A 16,852-nucleotide genomic window follows, 5' to 3' on the forward strand; every position below is an offset into this window, starting at 1 on the left:
GATGATGATCATTGTTTAACGGCTGCCTTCCATGCTGGCATGGGTGGGATGGTTTCACAAGAGCTAGCTAGGCCAAAGACTGCATCAGACTTCTTTGACTGTTTTGGTAGGATTGTTACAGCTGGATGCACCAACCACTCAGCAGGGTGGATTTAGTGCTTTTTACGTGGCACAACCACAGGCAAGGTTTTTACAGCTGGATGCTTTTCTGAACACCAACCAGTTTATAGTGTGGCCTGGGTGTTTTTAAGTGGCACTTGCACTGACATGGTCACCAAGTACTTTAGGAGGTCTAAACATAATTCTAAGATTACCAAGGATTTTAGTAACTTTAATAATAATGACGTGATTGAAAACATAATGAGTGAAGATGAAGTGGTTACAGAGAATGTCGATGAAGTTGTGACTGAGGCCATGTGACTGTGGCCATGCTGGAGCACCGCCTTTAGTCGAGCAAATCGACCCCAAGACATTCTTTGTAAGTCCAGTACTTATTCTATCAGTCTCTTTTGCAGAACTGCTAAGTGACGGGGACGTAAACACACCAGCATCGGTTGTCAAGCAATGCTAGGGAGACAAACACAGACACACAAACACATACACACACATACATATATATTGTATTGGATGAAGGTATTGAGGAGAATGATGCTGGTTTAAGTTTGAGAATGTAGAGGTTACTTAGCAATGTGGATAGAGGAATGATTGTGGACATCACTGATACAATTGAAAAACTTCTGCATGTTGAAGTAAATGGGTTCAAAGCAGTGGACTTGTCTACATAGGATGGAGTGTAGGTTTTGAACCAAACCATAAAAGAGGAAATGTAGTGAAAGAACGTTGGTGGAAAAGAAGGATAAAGCAATAAATGAGCAGACTATGGAAACATATCAATATGCTAGAAAGGAAGAAAGGTGAAATCAGAAAGTAGGAGAAATATCAGGAACTAGAATGTATATATAAGATTGAGAAGAAGGGGTTAAATGTAATCCTTGAAGAGCTCAAAGAATGGAGGCTAAAGTCACAAAAATTAAGATATGATCAAAGAAATTGATCAATAGATTTTTCGGATAGGATGCACTGAGGTATTGATATGCAGTGCTCAAGAACAAGCTCTGAGAACTAATTACACCAAGTTCCACCAGGTATCACTGAGAGTAATGAGTATAAGATCTTGTGGAATTTTTCAATCTGGTGTGATTCGGTAATTGATGCTGAGAGTCCAGACATTGTTGTAGTTGATAAAATGATGAAAGAAATGAAGATCACAGATATTGCCATATCTGGGGATGTATGAGTGAATGATAAAGAGCTGGAAAAAAATTGAAAAGTGCAAGCTACTAAAAGATGAGATTGTATGAATGTGGGCAATGAAGAAAGTAACTGTCATTCCAGTAGGTGTAGGGGCATTAGGAGCATTAACAAGCAGGCTTGAGAAATTTTTATGAGAAATTGGGACAAGTGTGGAACATGCACAGAAAACTGCTTTATTTGGGACAGTGAAGATTTTGAGATTGGTACTTGGATGTTAAGTACCGTGGAAGAAGACTCTGCAAGACCCTTAACAACAGATCGCTGTCCATTCTTACAGAATTAGCCCCTCCCCAACAATTTCCCCTTCATGACTGAAATTGCCTTTAATGATAGTAATAATATCTGGCTGCATATATGCATAGGAGAAATTAAGAGGATATATATGTGTGGTGTTATGATAGATCATTAGCTCCCACATGCATTTTTTTCTCTCCTTGTTTTTTTCTGTGTATCTTTCTGTCGAAGAGCGTAGGCTCGAAACGTAAAAGACTTTTTCTATTCCTGAGCACTATACTAATACATTTGTTTGTTTGTACTCCACCTGCCTTTGTCTTTTGTTTATTTTCGTAAACTTTCCCTTTATCATCATCATCATCATCATCATCATCACCATTTAGCGTCTGCTTTCCATGCTAGCATGGGTTGGAGGGTTCAACTGGGGTCTGTGAAGCCAGAAGGCTGCATCAAGCCCAGTCTGATCTGGCAGTGTTTCTACGGCTGGATGCCCTTCCTAACGCCAACCACTCCGTGAGTGTAGTGGGTGCTTTTTACGTGCCAGCCGCACAGGTGCCAGACAGAGCTGGCAAACGGCCACAAACGGATGGTGCTTTTACATGCCACCGGCACGGGGGCCAGGCAAGGCTGGCAATGGACACGAGCGGATGGTGCTTTTTACGTGCCACCGGCACAAGGCCAGTCGGGGCGGCGCTGGCAACGGTCACAAATGGATGGTTCTCCTACGTGCCACCGGCACTGGTAACTCAGCTGCAATTTCCATTGATCGATTTCGATTCTGATCCTCACTTGCCTCAACAGGTCTTCACAAGTAGAGTTTTGTGTCCCAAGAAGGGAAGGTATGCATACGTAGGCTGGCTCCATCCCATGTAGAAGGCCACGGATTATGGTCTCACTTGTCCTGCCGGGTCTTCTCGCGCACAGCATACTTCCAGAGGTCTTGGTCTCTAGTCATTTCTTCAGTGAGACCTAAAGTTCAAAGGTCGTGCTTCACCATATATATATATATATGTATATGTATACATATATACATATATATATATATATATATATATATATATATATTATATATATATATATATATATATGTATACGTGGGTGTATATGAGTACATATTTGTATATATGTCCTGTGGGTCTACATGTATGTATTTACATATATGTTACTGGGCATGTATGTGTGTGTGTACATATATATATACACACATGCACACATATGTATGATTGTATCTGTAGATATGTATATATTGTCTTTGAGTATATATGTATTTATGTACATGTGTATAAATATGTGTGTGTGTACATGTGTGTATGTATATACAATCTGTGCCAGTATGGAAAAATGAAAAATGGATGTCAATTGATGATAATGTATATATTGAGTAGGCAGAAGGGTGTCAAAGCAGGCACTGGATGCCTGAGGACTCCACTCCTTGATTTGTTGTTAAGGCTGATTTCCTGGGCCTTTTCTTTCCCCAAAGCACTCACGAGGAAGTGAGGGTTTGTGCTTGGAGTTTCTTCCATAACATCTGGAGAAACAGAACTAGGCACTTGACAGGTGCTACTACTTCTCTGGATCTGAGTAAACCTGAGAACAATAGTGGCTAAGAGAAGGTTTCACATTCTTCAAAATCTTGCAACTCCTGAACCAGGGTCCCAGTACCGGATGAAGTTTGAAGTTATACTCAGGACACTGAGCCACAGTAGTTCGACTTCCATGTCTAAAGAGTGGGATCTGATTGCGCAGACTGACTCTCACTTTTGTCTGCACTAAGTGCAGACAAAACAGAAAAGACCTGCAGTGATGGAGAAGTGACGAAAATGACATGTAGTCCTAGATAGTACTGGCAGTTGCAGCTTCAATTCCACCTTTAGGTGGTCTCTTTCTTCCACATGATATTCAGCCATCATAATCTGAATACCTATCTATCTATTGATTGCTTTATCAATAATGGTAAGCTAATGATTTCACATAGGTCAGTCACTGTGCAAACAGGTTTGGAGCAAGGGTTTATGGTTAAGGTTAAATAGCTGAAGGAGAAGTCAACAAACTGAATTTGTGAATTAATCTTCCAGAAGAATTTTTAATTAATAATCTTTAAACCTGAAGAAATTTTATAAAAAAATGAGAATACAGTTAAAAGTTAAGGGGAAAGACTACTTATTTTCTTAGCATACTTCCGTCTACATTTTTTAATTTACTCACTAACTTTTCATTTTAGGCTACTTTCTAATGCAATTAACTTTGAAAATTTTGTACAACTTCTTAAGAAATTGAAACAACAAGCAAAATTTCAAGTGTTCAGCATTATTTCCCTTCTGTTCTTTCAAGTTTTGTCATACATATCTAATGCATAATGAAGTCATGTGGTTGTATTTATTTTATTAAACACTGACAATGCTGGACACACACACACACCTGCTGGTGCCACATAAAATGCACCCAGTACATTGTGTAAAGTGGTTGGCATTAGGAAGGGCACCAAACAGCTATATGGCTTGCCAGTTCCTGTCAAGCAGATGTTAAATGATGTCTTCCAAGACATTGCAAGGTTACCGCTTTAACAGCTGAGTGGTCTGGAGCAATGTGAAATTAGGTGTTTTGCTCAAGAACACAACACATTGCCAGTCTCAGAATTAAAATCACAATCTTACAATCATGAATGTAACAACCTAACCACTAGAGCACACTTCATTTTATTATGGCTTGGAGTGAGATTTATTAAGAGGCAGAATCTTTGCAACCACATACACTTTCTGTTAGCAACTCTTGGCGGTTTTTTTAACTGAAGAATTTCTTTTTCTCTCACTAGTTTCCTAAAATTCCATATGCAGAGGGGTAAACACCATATAGTTTCAAAGCAACACAGTCATATCTGTGACTCTCTGTGTGTGTGTGTCTGTCTGTCTGTCTGTATCAGGGGTTTCCAACTGGGGTCCACAGAAGCTTTAAGGGGGTCCATGAGTAAACAAATTGTAATTTGTGGGTCCATATATAAATTTTGTTTACTAGGAGAGGTATCTGCATTTATTGAAATTTTCAAGAATTGTATTTGGAATTTATGGCATGAATATAATGAAATTGTTTCATTGTTAGTTTTTACTAACCTACAAACAAATATTTTATTTCAAAAATTTACATGTGCATATATGGGGTCTACAGATGATAAGAAAGCTTTCAGGGGGACCACAAGAAAAATAAGGTTGCGAACCCCTGCTCTCTATATATATGTTAATAGTGCAGACATGGCTGTGTGGTAAAAAGTTTGCTTCCCAATCACATGGTTCTGGGTTCAGTCTCACTTTGTAGCACCTTAGGTGTCTACTAGTATAATCCTGTGTCGACCAATCATGCACAAATACATAAGCACAAAATGTTTTTTATAATGGTTCTGAATCAACCAAAGCCTTATGAGTGGATTTGGTAGACAAAAACTGAAGAAAGCCTGCCATATGTGTGTATGTGTATGTGTGCACATATTACTGTCTCCTTCCTTGATATAGCATAATAGTGTTGAGTGTAACCATCATGGCATCCTTTGTTCACAATCTTTGATGAAAACATGTTTTAGTCATGGGAAAATAATACCTTGCTTGGAAATGGGTGAGGGTTGACAACAGGAAGGGCATCTAACTAGAAAATTTGCTTCTCACAAATTTCATTCAACATGCTGAAAGTGTAACTGCTAGAGTAAGAATAGCCTGGGAAAGGTTCAGAGAGCTCTTACCTCTGCTGGTGACAAAAGGCCTCTCGCTCAGAATAAAAGGCAGACTATATGATGCATGTGTATGAACAGCCATGCTACAGGGCAGTGAAACTTGGGCCGTGACTGCTGAGGATATGCGTAAGCTCGCAAGAAATGAAGCCAGTATGCTCCGATGGATGTGTAATGTCAGTGTTCATACTTGACAGAGTGTAAGTACCTTGAGAGAAAAGTTGGACCTAAAAAGCATCAATTGTAGTGTGCAAGAGAGACGTTTGCACTGGTATGGTCATGTAGCGAGAATGGATGAAGATAGTTGTGTGAAAAAGTGCCACACCCTAGCAGTTGAGGGAACCTGTGGAAGAAGTAGACCCAGGAAAACCTGGGACGAGGTGGTGAAGCACGACCTTCGAACTTTAGGTCTCACCGAGGAAATGACCGAGACCTTTGGAAGTATACTGTGCGTGGGAAGACCCGGCAGGACAAGTGAGACCATAACCCGTGGCCTCTACTTGGGATGTAGCCAACCCACTTACACAAACCTTTCCTTCTTGTGACACAAACCCTACTTGTGAAGACCTGTTGAGGCAAGTGAAAATCAAAATCAAAATCGAAATCGATCAGCATCAATGGAAATTGTAGCTGTGATACCAGTGCCGGTGGCACATAAGAGAACCATCCGAACGTGGCCGTTACCAGCGCCACCCTGACTAGCCTCCGTGCCGGTGGCACGTATAAAGTACCATCCGATCGTGGCTGTTTGCCAGCCTCGTCTGGCACCTGTGCAGGTGGCACGTAAAATGCACCCACTACACTCATGGAATGGTTGGCATTAGGAAGGGCATCCAGCTGTAGAAACACTGCCAGATCAGACTGGGCCTGGCGCAGCCTACAGGCTCCCCAGACCCCAGTTGAACCGTCCAACCCATGCTAGCATGGAAAACGGACGTTAAATGATGATGATGATATGAGAGCATTGAAAAGTGGATGTTAAAAAAGCTAGTTGCTCAGACCTATGGTCTAAAGGAATTCCAATGCGACCATTTTGTATTTTAGTGTCTTTTCTTTATAATGACACATTGGATAGTGTGATATGAAAGAAATTTGATTGTTATTCCAAGCAGGACAAGTGAATATCCAGAGACTTTCCCCGCGATGGCTCATCTTGGTTCTTGTTTAGCTCCAGTTCGCTTCTGACTGAACAAACCTATGATGAAGTACATTAAGAACAATAACCATCCTGTGTCTTTTTTTGTTTGCTTTATATTACAACCAAATTGTTTAATATCTTTTGATGTTAGGGTGTGACTTAAGGATGATTTGGCTGCTATTTCCAATAAATTGAGTGCTCATTAAAAGATTTCCCTATACACAGGCTAAGTAATGATTTTTTTGACACACAAGGCTGAACACTGAGACCATTTACTGTTGAGGTCATCCTATATGGGGTAAAGTATCAACAAGTAAATGATACTGATCTTAACATCTCCCAATTTCAGTCCCTTGCACCTACCTATCTTCTCCTATCTTGTACATATTTTCTCTCACACATAAGTTTACTCCTACTTTTAGAGACATATACAAATATTATATGGCAAAGCTATGTAGTCTAGTGATGAGGGTTTAGCACTCACAGAGTGTATAAGAGAGAAGGCTGTGCTGGTTTGGTCATGTGATGCGGATGGATGCTAACAGCTCCATAAAGAAGTGCCAATCTTTCAAAGTAGATGGAACATGTGCAAATAACAGACACAGGAAGACATGGGACGAAGTACTGAAAGATGATCTCAGGATGCTGAACCTTTGAGATGAGATGACAAAGGACCAAGATGAGATGCCTAACATCTTTCTGAACTCAAGAAGATCTGTGCTCTACAGGAGAAGTGTTAAGGCCACTCCCCCTGATGAAGAGGATTGGCCTGCAAGAGTCATGTGTTGGTGCCACATAAGAGCACCCAGCACACTCTGTGAAGTGAATGGTGTTAGGAATAGCATCCAGCCATAGGAACCATGCCAAATCAGACTGGAGCTTGGTGCAGCTCTTCGACTTGCCAGCTTTGGTCAAACCGGCCACACCATGCCTGCACGGGCAATGGACATAATAAATGACAACAATGATGGTGAATAGAAAGATTGTGGTTCTGATTCCTGCACTGGATGGTGTGCTGTGTTCATAAGCAAACCACTTCGTTTCATGTTGCTCCAACCCCTTAAGCTGTAAATGAGCTCCCACAACAACTAGGAAGTTAAACCTACAACAGACTAGTGCCCCATTCATTTATCAGTGAGTGCTGTAATCTCAGTTACTTACATATGATGGAAACAGGGTCAAGTGAAGTTCTGGCCTCATAGGTCTTACGGCAACATTTAGAAACCCTATTACTGATCATTTCTGGAATGGCTATCCTTTAAAGGCTTTAAAGATAATCTGTCTATTATTACAGAAGTGGTGATATTGTAATTACATTACAAAATAGAATCAAGATGATAGACACAATTACTGACTCCCATAATGTCTTTAGTTCAAATAGCTAAGCCAGTGAAATTCTTTTAAGCTTTTGACTGGCTTCTGAGCAATATTATAGCAATTCAACATTGCTATGACAATTATTACCAGACTAATGTAATTTTTGTCATGAGAAAGGAGGAAAGAAAAAAGAAAAAAAGAAACCTGATGTTATTCTTATGTGGAAGCAGGTGGTTCATTTGCATGGCAAACTTCCATAGTATCATTTTCTTCTAAGACAGCTGGAAATTGATAAGAGTAATACAGTGTTTTTTCTTTGAAGATATTCAAACTAAAGTTTGCTATGCTGTGATGTTTCAAGTTTATTTGGAAAAGCTAGTGTAGGACATTTCAAAGAGGCATTGTTTCAAAAGATACACCATGCACATTTGACATTTGTGTTAAAGGGATGGCTGTACTGGGGCACCACCTTGAAAGTCTTTTAGTAGAACAAATCAGTTTTTTTTCTTAAAGCTTGGTACTTATTCTATTGGGCTCTTATGCTGAATTGCTAAGTTATGGGGACATAAACAAACCAACACCTGTTGTCAAGCGATAATGGGGGACAAACACACATATTTTTGAACACAGTACCGCCATTTAAACAGCAGAATAATTGGGCAATATTACCCTTACAAGGCAGAAAAAGTTGTCAACAAACAGCCATGTGAGTTGAATCCACATCCCCAAAGACACTAGCTGAGTGCTTTACCATTAAGCTCAACATTTCTGTCGATTTTAAATGCTAAATAGCTAGCTTATTGAAATATAACAATCACGTATGTATATAAACAAAGTTACATTTGTTTATATACAGACATAGTTTTTACATACACATTACAAAGATGCATGTAAAAGCACCATCCGTTCGTGGCCATTTGCCAGCTCCGTCTGGCACCTGTGCGGGTGGCATGTAAAAAGCACCCACTACACTCATGGAGTGGTTGGCGTTAGGAAGGGCATCCAGCCGTAGAAACACTGCCAGATCTGACTGGGCCTGATGCGGCCTTCCGGCTTCACAGACCCCAGTTGAACCGTCTAACCATGCTAGCATGGAAAACGGACGCTAAATGATGATGATGATGATGATGATTACAAATACAACAGCTTCTTTCAGTTTCCATCTACCAAATCCACTCACAAGGCTTTGGTTAGCCCAAGGATACATGAGGTTTCATGATTTTCCTTTTCTTTTTCATTTGAACAGCTTTACCTTCATTTAGACCCAAATATCTACATGATGCATAATTGTCCAGCTTATGTACTAACTTCCCTTCCATGGTGTGTAACAAATCAGCTTCACAGTATTATTATCAGGAGGTGAACTGAGTAGAACCATTATAAAAGAATAGGTACAAGAGTATACATTTTACATGAGAACAGTTGAGGAATTAATTTCAGAACTCAACTATTCCTTATCACCCCCTCCACCCCAACTCACCCCAACTACTCAGAAAGTGAAGGGACATAACTAAACACTGTCCTACTAAGTCTCATCCATTATCTTAATAATAATAGTAACAACTTCTAACTTTGTCACAATGTGGCACACATTCTGCAGGGTTGGTGTAGACAATTTATCTGATACCAGAAAGATGAAAAGCAAAGTGAGGTCAAGCAGTACTGCAACTCGGAATATAGTTAAACATTTCAAGGCATTCTTGTACTTTTTTCATTTTATCATAAAAATAATTATTAGATTTAGGAAGTTGTAGTAGTTTGTCAAATAAAATACCTGAAAACACTGAGTATTAAATCCAATAATGGCTGACTATCATTCAACCCTCAGGGTGCCTTTGATATAGATCCTACACGTTCCTAGGTTGTTTTAAATGAGTTTTATCCACTTTTTCACAAAAGTTTTTAATTTTTTATCATGGCAAGTCAATCATCATCATCATCAACAATAACAAAGTCCATTTTCCATGCTGGCAAGGCTAGGCATTACACTAGGCTCCATTATCTGTTTCGGTTTGGTTTCTATGGTTGGATGCCCTTCCTAACACCATCCATTCCAAAGTGTACTGGGTGCTTTTTCTGTGACACCAGCACTGGTATCAATTCTGCAGTGGAAGAGGTCTTCTTGAGTACAATAATGTGACAGATATCTTGGTCCTTTGTCATCTCCATAAGGCCCAGTGTTTTGAGATTGGCCTTCAATATTTTGTCTGTCTTGCTAGGTATCCTTCTATAAATTCCATCCATTTTAAGTGATTGGCACTTCTGTATGCATCTGTTTATATCCATATACATCATGACCAAACAGTGCAGTTTCCTCTCTTGCACACTGCATCTAATTTTGTTTTTAGAAACAGAAAAAATCTTATGTACTTCTGTATTTTGTTTTTCAGTGAGTGCTATGAACTTTTCTGGAATAAACACACCACATGATGTGTTGATATGACAAATGATAGAGAATATCTTTTCTAAATATTTTTCTGATGACTAACAGTGTTACAAAAAATATCTTTATGATATGAAAGTCAATTCAATAGACAATACTACCCTGCAACTAAATAAACCTTGTGCTTAGATAAAAAAAGAAATCATCATCAATAATAATTATTGTGATGGTGTCCTAACTGTTATCATTATTTATATTGTTATTATGGAAGTGGAGAAGGCAGAGACAGAAAATTTTCATCTCTCTCAGTTCTAAGATCAAATCTCATGATGAACAACTTTGATTTTCATTGCCTGGGAACAAAGCTCTAATAAAATAAGTACAAATTATAATTGAACCCCAGTCTGAACAGATCTATGATCACAGGTAACTGAGCAGTGATCCTCATGCCTATTCTTTCAAGCATGTATAAGTACCAGTAAAATACAGGAATCAAGTTCATCAACTATACACCAATCTCAAAAGAGTTATGGGGCCACTGAGTCTGATAAATAAAATATATATCTAACTCATATCACACTCTAGATTTTAAAAAAAAACAAAGAGGAAGGACACCTTGATCCATTATACTTAGATTGGAACACTTGGTTGTTGACCTGCTTGATCAGAGATAACCTGGGGCTAAATAACAACAACAAAATATTGGCCTCAAATTAAAACAGAGCCAAGTGAAGAAATAGAGGTCCAAAGCTAAAGAACTCAACAATTGTAAATACTCCAGCAACTGATATATTCAAATTAGTACATACACATACTAGCTATTTACTTGAGAAATCAAGATTATCCAGACAAACAAAAATGAATTACTCATAGTCAGTTTTATGATGTCAATCATTGTATATAAATTTTGCTTATATCACCTATCAATGGCCCAATAAATTATCATCATCACTGTTGTTTAACGTCTGCTTTCCATGCTGGCATGGGTTGGATGGTTTGACTGAGGGCTGGGGAGCCAGATGGCTGCATTAGGCTCCAAACTGATCTGGCAAAGTTTCTACAGCTGGATGCCCTTTCCAACACTAACCACTCCGAGAGTGTAGTGGGTGCAATGATCACACTCAAATGCTGCACCTCTTATGTGTCCATAGCTTACACTGGGTACATCTTGTGGAATTTCTACCTATGCCTTTTCTACAGATCGAGCAGGGCCATCTACATGAAGGGACTTGTGGTTTGTCTGCCTTCCTACTTAATAAGACTTTGGTTTTTGCTAGGTTGACTTTAAGGCCCTTTGATTCTAGACCTTGCTTCCACACCTGAAACTTCTCTAGTTCTAATAGTGACTCAGCTTTTAGAGCAATGTCATCAGCATAGAGAAGCTCCCACGGGCATCTTGTCTTGAATTCCTATTATTGCCTGGAGGACTATGATGAATAAGAGGGGGGCTGAGGACTGATCTTTGGTGAACCCCTACCTAGAATTCTTCACTGTACTCTTTGCCAACCCTCACCTTACTGACAGCATCCCTGTATATGGCTTGTACAGCTCTCACTAACCATTCATCTATCCCTAGTTTCCTCATTGATCACCAGATAAGGATGCGGGGGACCCTGTCAAAGGCTTTCTCCATATCAACGAAAGCTAGGTATAGAGGTTTATTTTTGGCTAGGTATTTCTCCTGCAGCTGTCTTACCAGAAATATAGCATCAGTAGTGCTTTTCCCTGGCACAAACCCAAATTGCATCTCGTCTAGACTGACTTTCTCCCTAATTAGTTGGACTATGACCCTCTCCATAACTTTCATTACCTGATCCAATTACTTGATACCTCCGTTATTATTTGTATCTAATGCAACACCTTTACTTTTGTAGCAGTTGACTATGGTGCTGCTACACCAGTCATTGGGTATGACTCCTTCATGTATCTCCTGATTGACTATACGGGTGACTAGACTATAGCCGACACCACCAGATATTTTAAGCATCTCTGCAGTGATTCCTGATGGGCTGGGGGCTTTCCCTGCCTTCATACCCTTAATTGCTTTATCTATCAAGGTACTGTCAATTTGGATAGCTAGTCCCTCTGTTAGGTCGACATTTGGCAGACTCTCTTTCTCCCATTCATTCTCTTCATTTAGCAACCTTTCCTAGTGGCGTCTCCAAACCTTTCTCCTTGCAGCTTCATTAAATGCTAGTGAGCTGTCATCCATGCGAACACATTTCTCTCCTATGACATCACGATTCTCTCTCACACACTGTCTTGCAACACGAAACACCTCAAGTCTTTGGCCCTCATAACGCAGAACATTGGCAATTTTTTTTTTTATCTGCTTCCCCTCTGGCTAAAGAAACCTGTCTCCTAGCTTCCCTTCTGATAGTCTGACACAATTCCCTGCTACCACTGTTCTTCCAGTCCTTTCATGCCTGCTTCTTTCCCTTAATGGCCCTGTCAACTACATTGTTCCACAATCATGTTACCTTGGGTTGAGAGGGGATTTGCATCATCTACACATATCTGGTCAGTAGCCCTCAACAGTTGTCCTGTAGAAACCTCCAGTTGTCTTCCAGATCATGTGATGCTATATCCCCCTATATTTCGTCAAAAGCTTCGAGTAATACGTCTCTAAATCTCTGTCCATTCGCAGGATCCTTAAACTTCCAGACCCTTCTTCTCCATGCTGGTCGTCTTCTGGGAATCCATTTAGCCCTGATCGCGAAGTCACTAACTACTAATCTATGTTGTGGGGTGCATTCCTCACCTGGGAAGGTTTTGGCATTTATAAGTAGTCATCTTTCCTGTTTCCTAGCAAGGCTGTAGTCAATTTGACTAGTGAGTCTACCAGATCGGTAAGTGAATAGGTGACTGGCAGGTTTCCTGAAGTTAGTATTACAAACCATAAGATCATTTGCATCGCAGAACTCTGGCAGCCTGGTTCCCTCCTCATTGCGGGAACCAAAACCATAGCCTCCATGTACGCCATGGAGGCCCCCTGTATGTTGTCCAACATGCCCATTGAAGTTGCCAGCTACAAAGAGATGGTCCCTGTCATTCATTGATGAGGTAGTCTGCAAGAGGGTGTCATAAAATCGGCCTTTCTGTTCATCAGGTAGCCCTGGCTGAGGGACATTGGCCAAGATAATGGTTGCTAACTCCTGTTACAGCACTAATCTAATCTTAAGTATTCTATCACAGACTCTGACTACCTCAATAACCTTATCAACCCATTTCTCCACGCAAAGTATACCCATGCCGCCGACCCCGTCAGTGTTCTCTGCCCAGAAAATCTTATACCTATGTTCTTTGTCTATGAGGAACCTAGCAGAACTTCCTCTCCACCTTACTTCTTGGATGCAGCACAAATCTACACATCTCCGTTCAAGCATCTCAACAAACTCACCAGACCTGCCTTTCTGAGTGCCAACTCTGATGGTGTGCAAGGTGTGGACCCGTGAGACCCTGGGATGGGGGACAGCAGCATCATGTACCTGAAAAGGAAGCTCGCATTTGGCAGAACTCATGAACATACAATAGCCTTCAACCTGCATACACTACCCCATCATTTTTATGTGCTACATAATCACTACATTACACAGGAGATAAGCCCTTAGTAGGGATGGGGGAACATTAAGCCTTTAGAAGTTTTCATGAGAGAGACATCCAATAGAGGTCAGAGACTTCCGGTACAGGTGGTGGGAAGGGCAGGTGTACTGTGAAACAGCAAAAACTCAGGCTGCTGGTGTGAGAGAATATTATGATAATAATGAGATAGAATTAGGCACTTGAAATTCTTAACTAGGACTATAACCAAGAGTTTTCGATCAGCCAACTGTGACAAAATTAGAATCAAAAGCTTTTGGTCAGCCAAACTGTACCAAAATTAGATAAATGAATGAGTAAGTGATGATAATAAATGAGCGTGAAAGAGTGGGAGAAAGAGGGAGAGTTGGATCGAGTAAAAGGATCTTAAGCTTTCATAAACATTATTTTTCTATTTCATCAGGATTGCAATCAGTTACTCATGGCAATTGCTTTTACAGCAAGGAGCTCTTCAACTGGCTTCCTGATCAACTATGATATAGAAATGGTTTCTAATGACAGTCAATCAAACTGGTGCAAGCAGAGTTACATACCATATTTAAGATCACAGCTTAACAACTTAATAGCTGTATCATTAATTCCTAACACTAAATAATAGACATAGGTATTACTGTGGTTGAGAAGTTTGCTTTCTAACCACATGGTTTTGAGTTCAGTGCCACTGTGTGACACTTTGCACAAGTGTCTTCAACTACAGCCCTAAGCTGACCAATGCCTTGGGTAAATTGAAAGAAGCTTGTGTGTACTCACAAGACGTCTAAGGTGGCTTGGCTAAACTCTCTGTCAACCTCCAAGGAAATTCTTTCACCAGACAGATAGCTGAAGATGTGACCGGTGATAGTAAAGGCAGATGTGGAAGCACAATTGGGCCCAGATATCTATGGTTTTCAGCAAAAGAATTCTAAGTGGGTCTCTATTACAGCATCAACTGTGCCTAACCATCAGATGTGGTCAGCATTTGTGGGTGATGTGGTGAACTTGTTGGTCAGAGCTAGCTCAGCCCAACCCAAGTGAAAGCTGCCACAAGTACGTGTGTGTGTGTGTATATATATATATGTCCCACCCATGCTAGCATGGAAGGCAGACGTTAAATGATGATAAATATAAATGCATACACACACAGATATATAAATATATATGTATATAAGTATGTATGTGTGATACAAAAGGCTCATTCAACCAAGGCCTTTTGTTGCTCAAGTGACCAAGAGATCATTGCTTCACACAGAAACAAGAAGAGCATCTGGTCATAAGAAAGGTAAATTTTTACTATTATCCCCTTCTCATTTTGAAGATGAAATCTATGCTTCTCCCCTAGCTTTTTTTTAATGTTTTGAATAAATCTGACCATCAAAATTGTCAGAAATCATTTGTACTTTAGATAAAACCCCTCTTTGCAATAGGCAGTGTAGGGTTGAGGTACTGCATATAATCAGTACCTCAACCTGTAAGAAGTAACAGGCAAACAAGTGTCATATGATCAATAAACGAACAAACACCTTAATTACAGCAGAAGCATAGTGTCTTAAGAATGAGGATCTACTATGATAATACTTGTGTTTTTCTCCGTCACAACATATGAATGAGAAAGGAAGGGGCGACAGATGAATAAGGAAGGAAGGTGAGATGACAAACTGGTGGGATGGTGAACATTCAACACGAAAAAGAAAAATCAAACAGCATTTCAACTCTGTGTGAGTATATGTATGTATGTGCTTGTACAAGGGAAGTATGTGAATGTATGTGAACATTGACAAGTGTATTAATTTGATTTACTATCCATATTTATATATTAAAATACTACAATTAGCTGTCATTTTTGAAGGCAAGGGGCCAGCTGGTCTACTATAACAATACTCTTTTGTTTTTCTCCATCACAATATATGAATGAGAAAGGAAGGAGTGATAGATGAATAAGGAAGGAAGGAAGGGGTGATGGTAAGCTGGTAGTGGGAGTATATGTGTGTGTATGTAAAAGGGATGTGAATTTTGTGTGTGTGTGTGCGTGCAATGGAAGTGGGATGGTGAACATTCAACGTTGAAAAGAAAAATCAAACAGCATTTCAATTCTGTGTGAGTACATGTGTGTATGCGTGTGTGTGTACATGGGAAGTATGTGAATGTTTGTGTATGTGAAACAGCGTTCTTTCAGTAAAAAACCATGATCGATATCACATCTCAAAAGACAACCACTAGATAACATTGACAAGTGTATTAATTGGATTTATCATCCATATCTATATATAAAATACTACAATTAGCCGTCATCTTTGACAACATGGAGCCAGCTAGTATAATTATAATTATAAAAAGAAAAAGAAAAGTTGCGATTAAAATAATAAGAAGTGTGATGTAATAGTACACAATTAAAAACCCAAATAGCACAATTTCTAGACTGTTATAGAAATAACAGTCTAGATGGAGCACAGTGAAAATGAGTAGAATGATGAGCATTTTGGCTGTACATATCAATAAAGCTCATAAATGATATAAGTAATTAAGGTAAAATTTGTTACCCATCAGCATATGATTGGAATAATAACAAAGAAATAAAATATGGAAAACATATGATTTTAAATTATTTGTAAAAATAAAAATTCAAAGTTTAAATAAAAAAAAAAGAAGAATAGTCTATTAAAATTTTGCTTTTAAATTTCAAACATACCTTATACGAGGACGGATTTTCTCCAGGTAAGCATAATAATTATAGACGGTCATATAACCAACTACAGCATAGCACACACAACCATTTTGTTGATACTTCTCAAATCTGAATAGAAAAAGCAAATAAAAATTTATAATAAATCAATCTTCAACTTGGAATGCAGAAAGACTGCTTTAAAGCAAACAAACAAAAAATAATAATATTAATAAACACTGCTTTCTGAAGATGTAGTCATTATGTAGTAACCTGACCTGCTATGAACAGAAGCTATATCTCCTTTAAATAACACTATGTCATCTTCAATCATCTTAAGCATAGAAGGATACATTGGACACTATATTCGTAGATAAGCAAAAAGACAGGATAATTATGGCAGGAAAGCCTTTGATTAAGATCGCACTGGGATTAAAAAGCATCCACACAATGATCTTGCTTGAGCTTTTTTTTAAAGAGAAGTCACTAGAATGACTAAGCTTGGATTGGAAA

General features: G+C 39.2%; 1 protein-coding gene across 3 annotated transcripts in view; it reads right to left on the minus strand.

The window, feature by feature from the left end:
• LOC115209863 (histone acetyltransferase type B catalytic subunit) overlaps positions 1 to 16,852 on the minus strand; it is a 186,084-nt gene that overhangs the window by 136,729 nt on the left and 32,503 nt on the right. For all 3 annotated transcript variants that reach the window (XM_029778440.2, XM_029778439.2, XM_036501237.1), the window contains exon 7: positions 16,367 to 16,471. In XM_029778440.2, coding sequence (XP_029634300.1) covers positions 16,367 to 16,471 — 105 coding nt within the window. The remainder of the gene's footprint in view (positions 1 to 16,366; positions 16,472 to 16,852) is intronic.

This window comes from Octopus sinensis, linkage group LG3 (assembly GCF_006345805.1).
Source record: "Octopus sinensis linkage group LG3, ASM634580v1, whole genome shotgun sequence".
Taxonomy (NCBI): domain Eukaryota; kingdom Metazoa; phylum Mollusca; class Cephalopoda; order Octopoda; family Octopodidae; genus Octopus; species Octopus sinensis.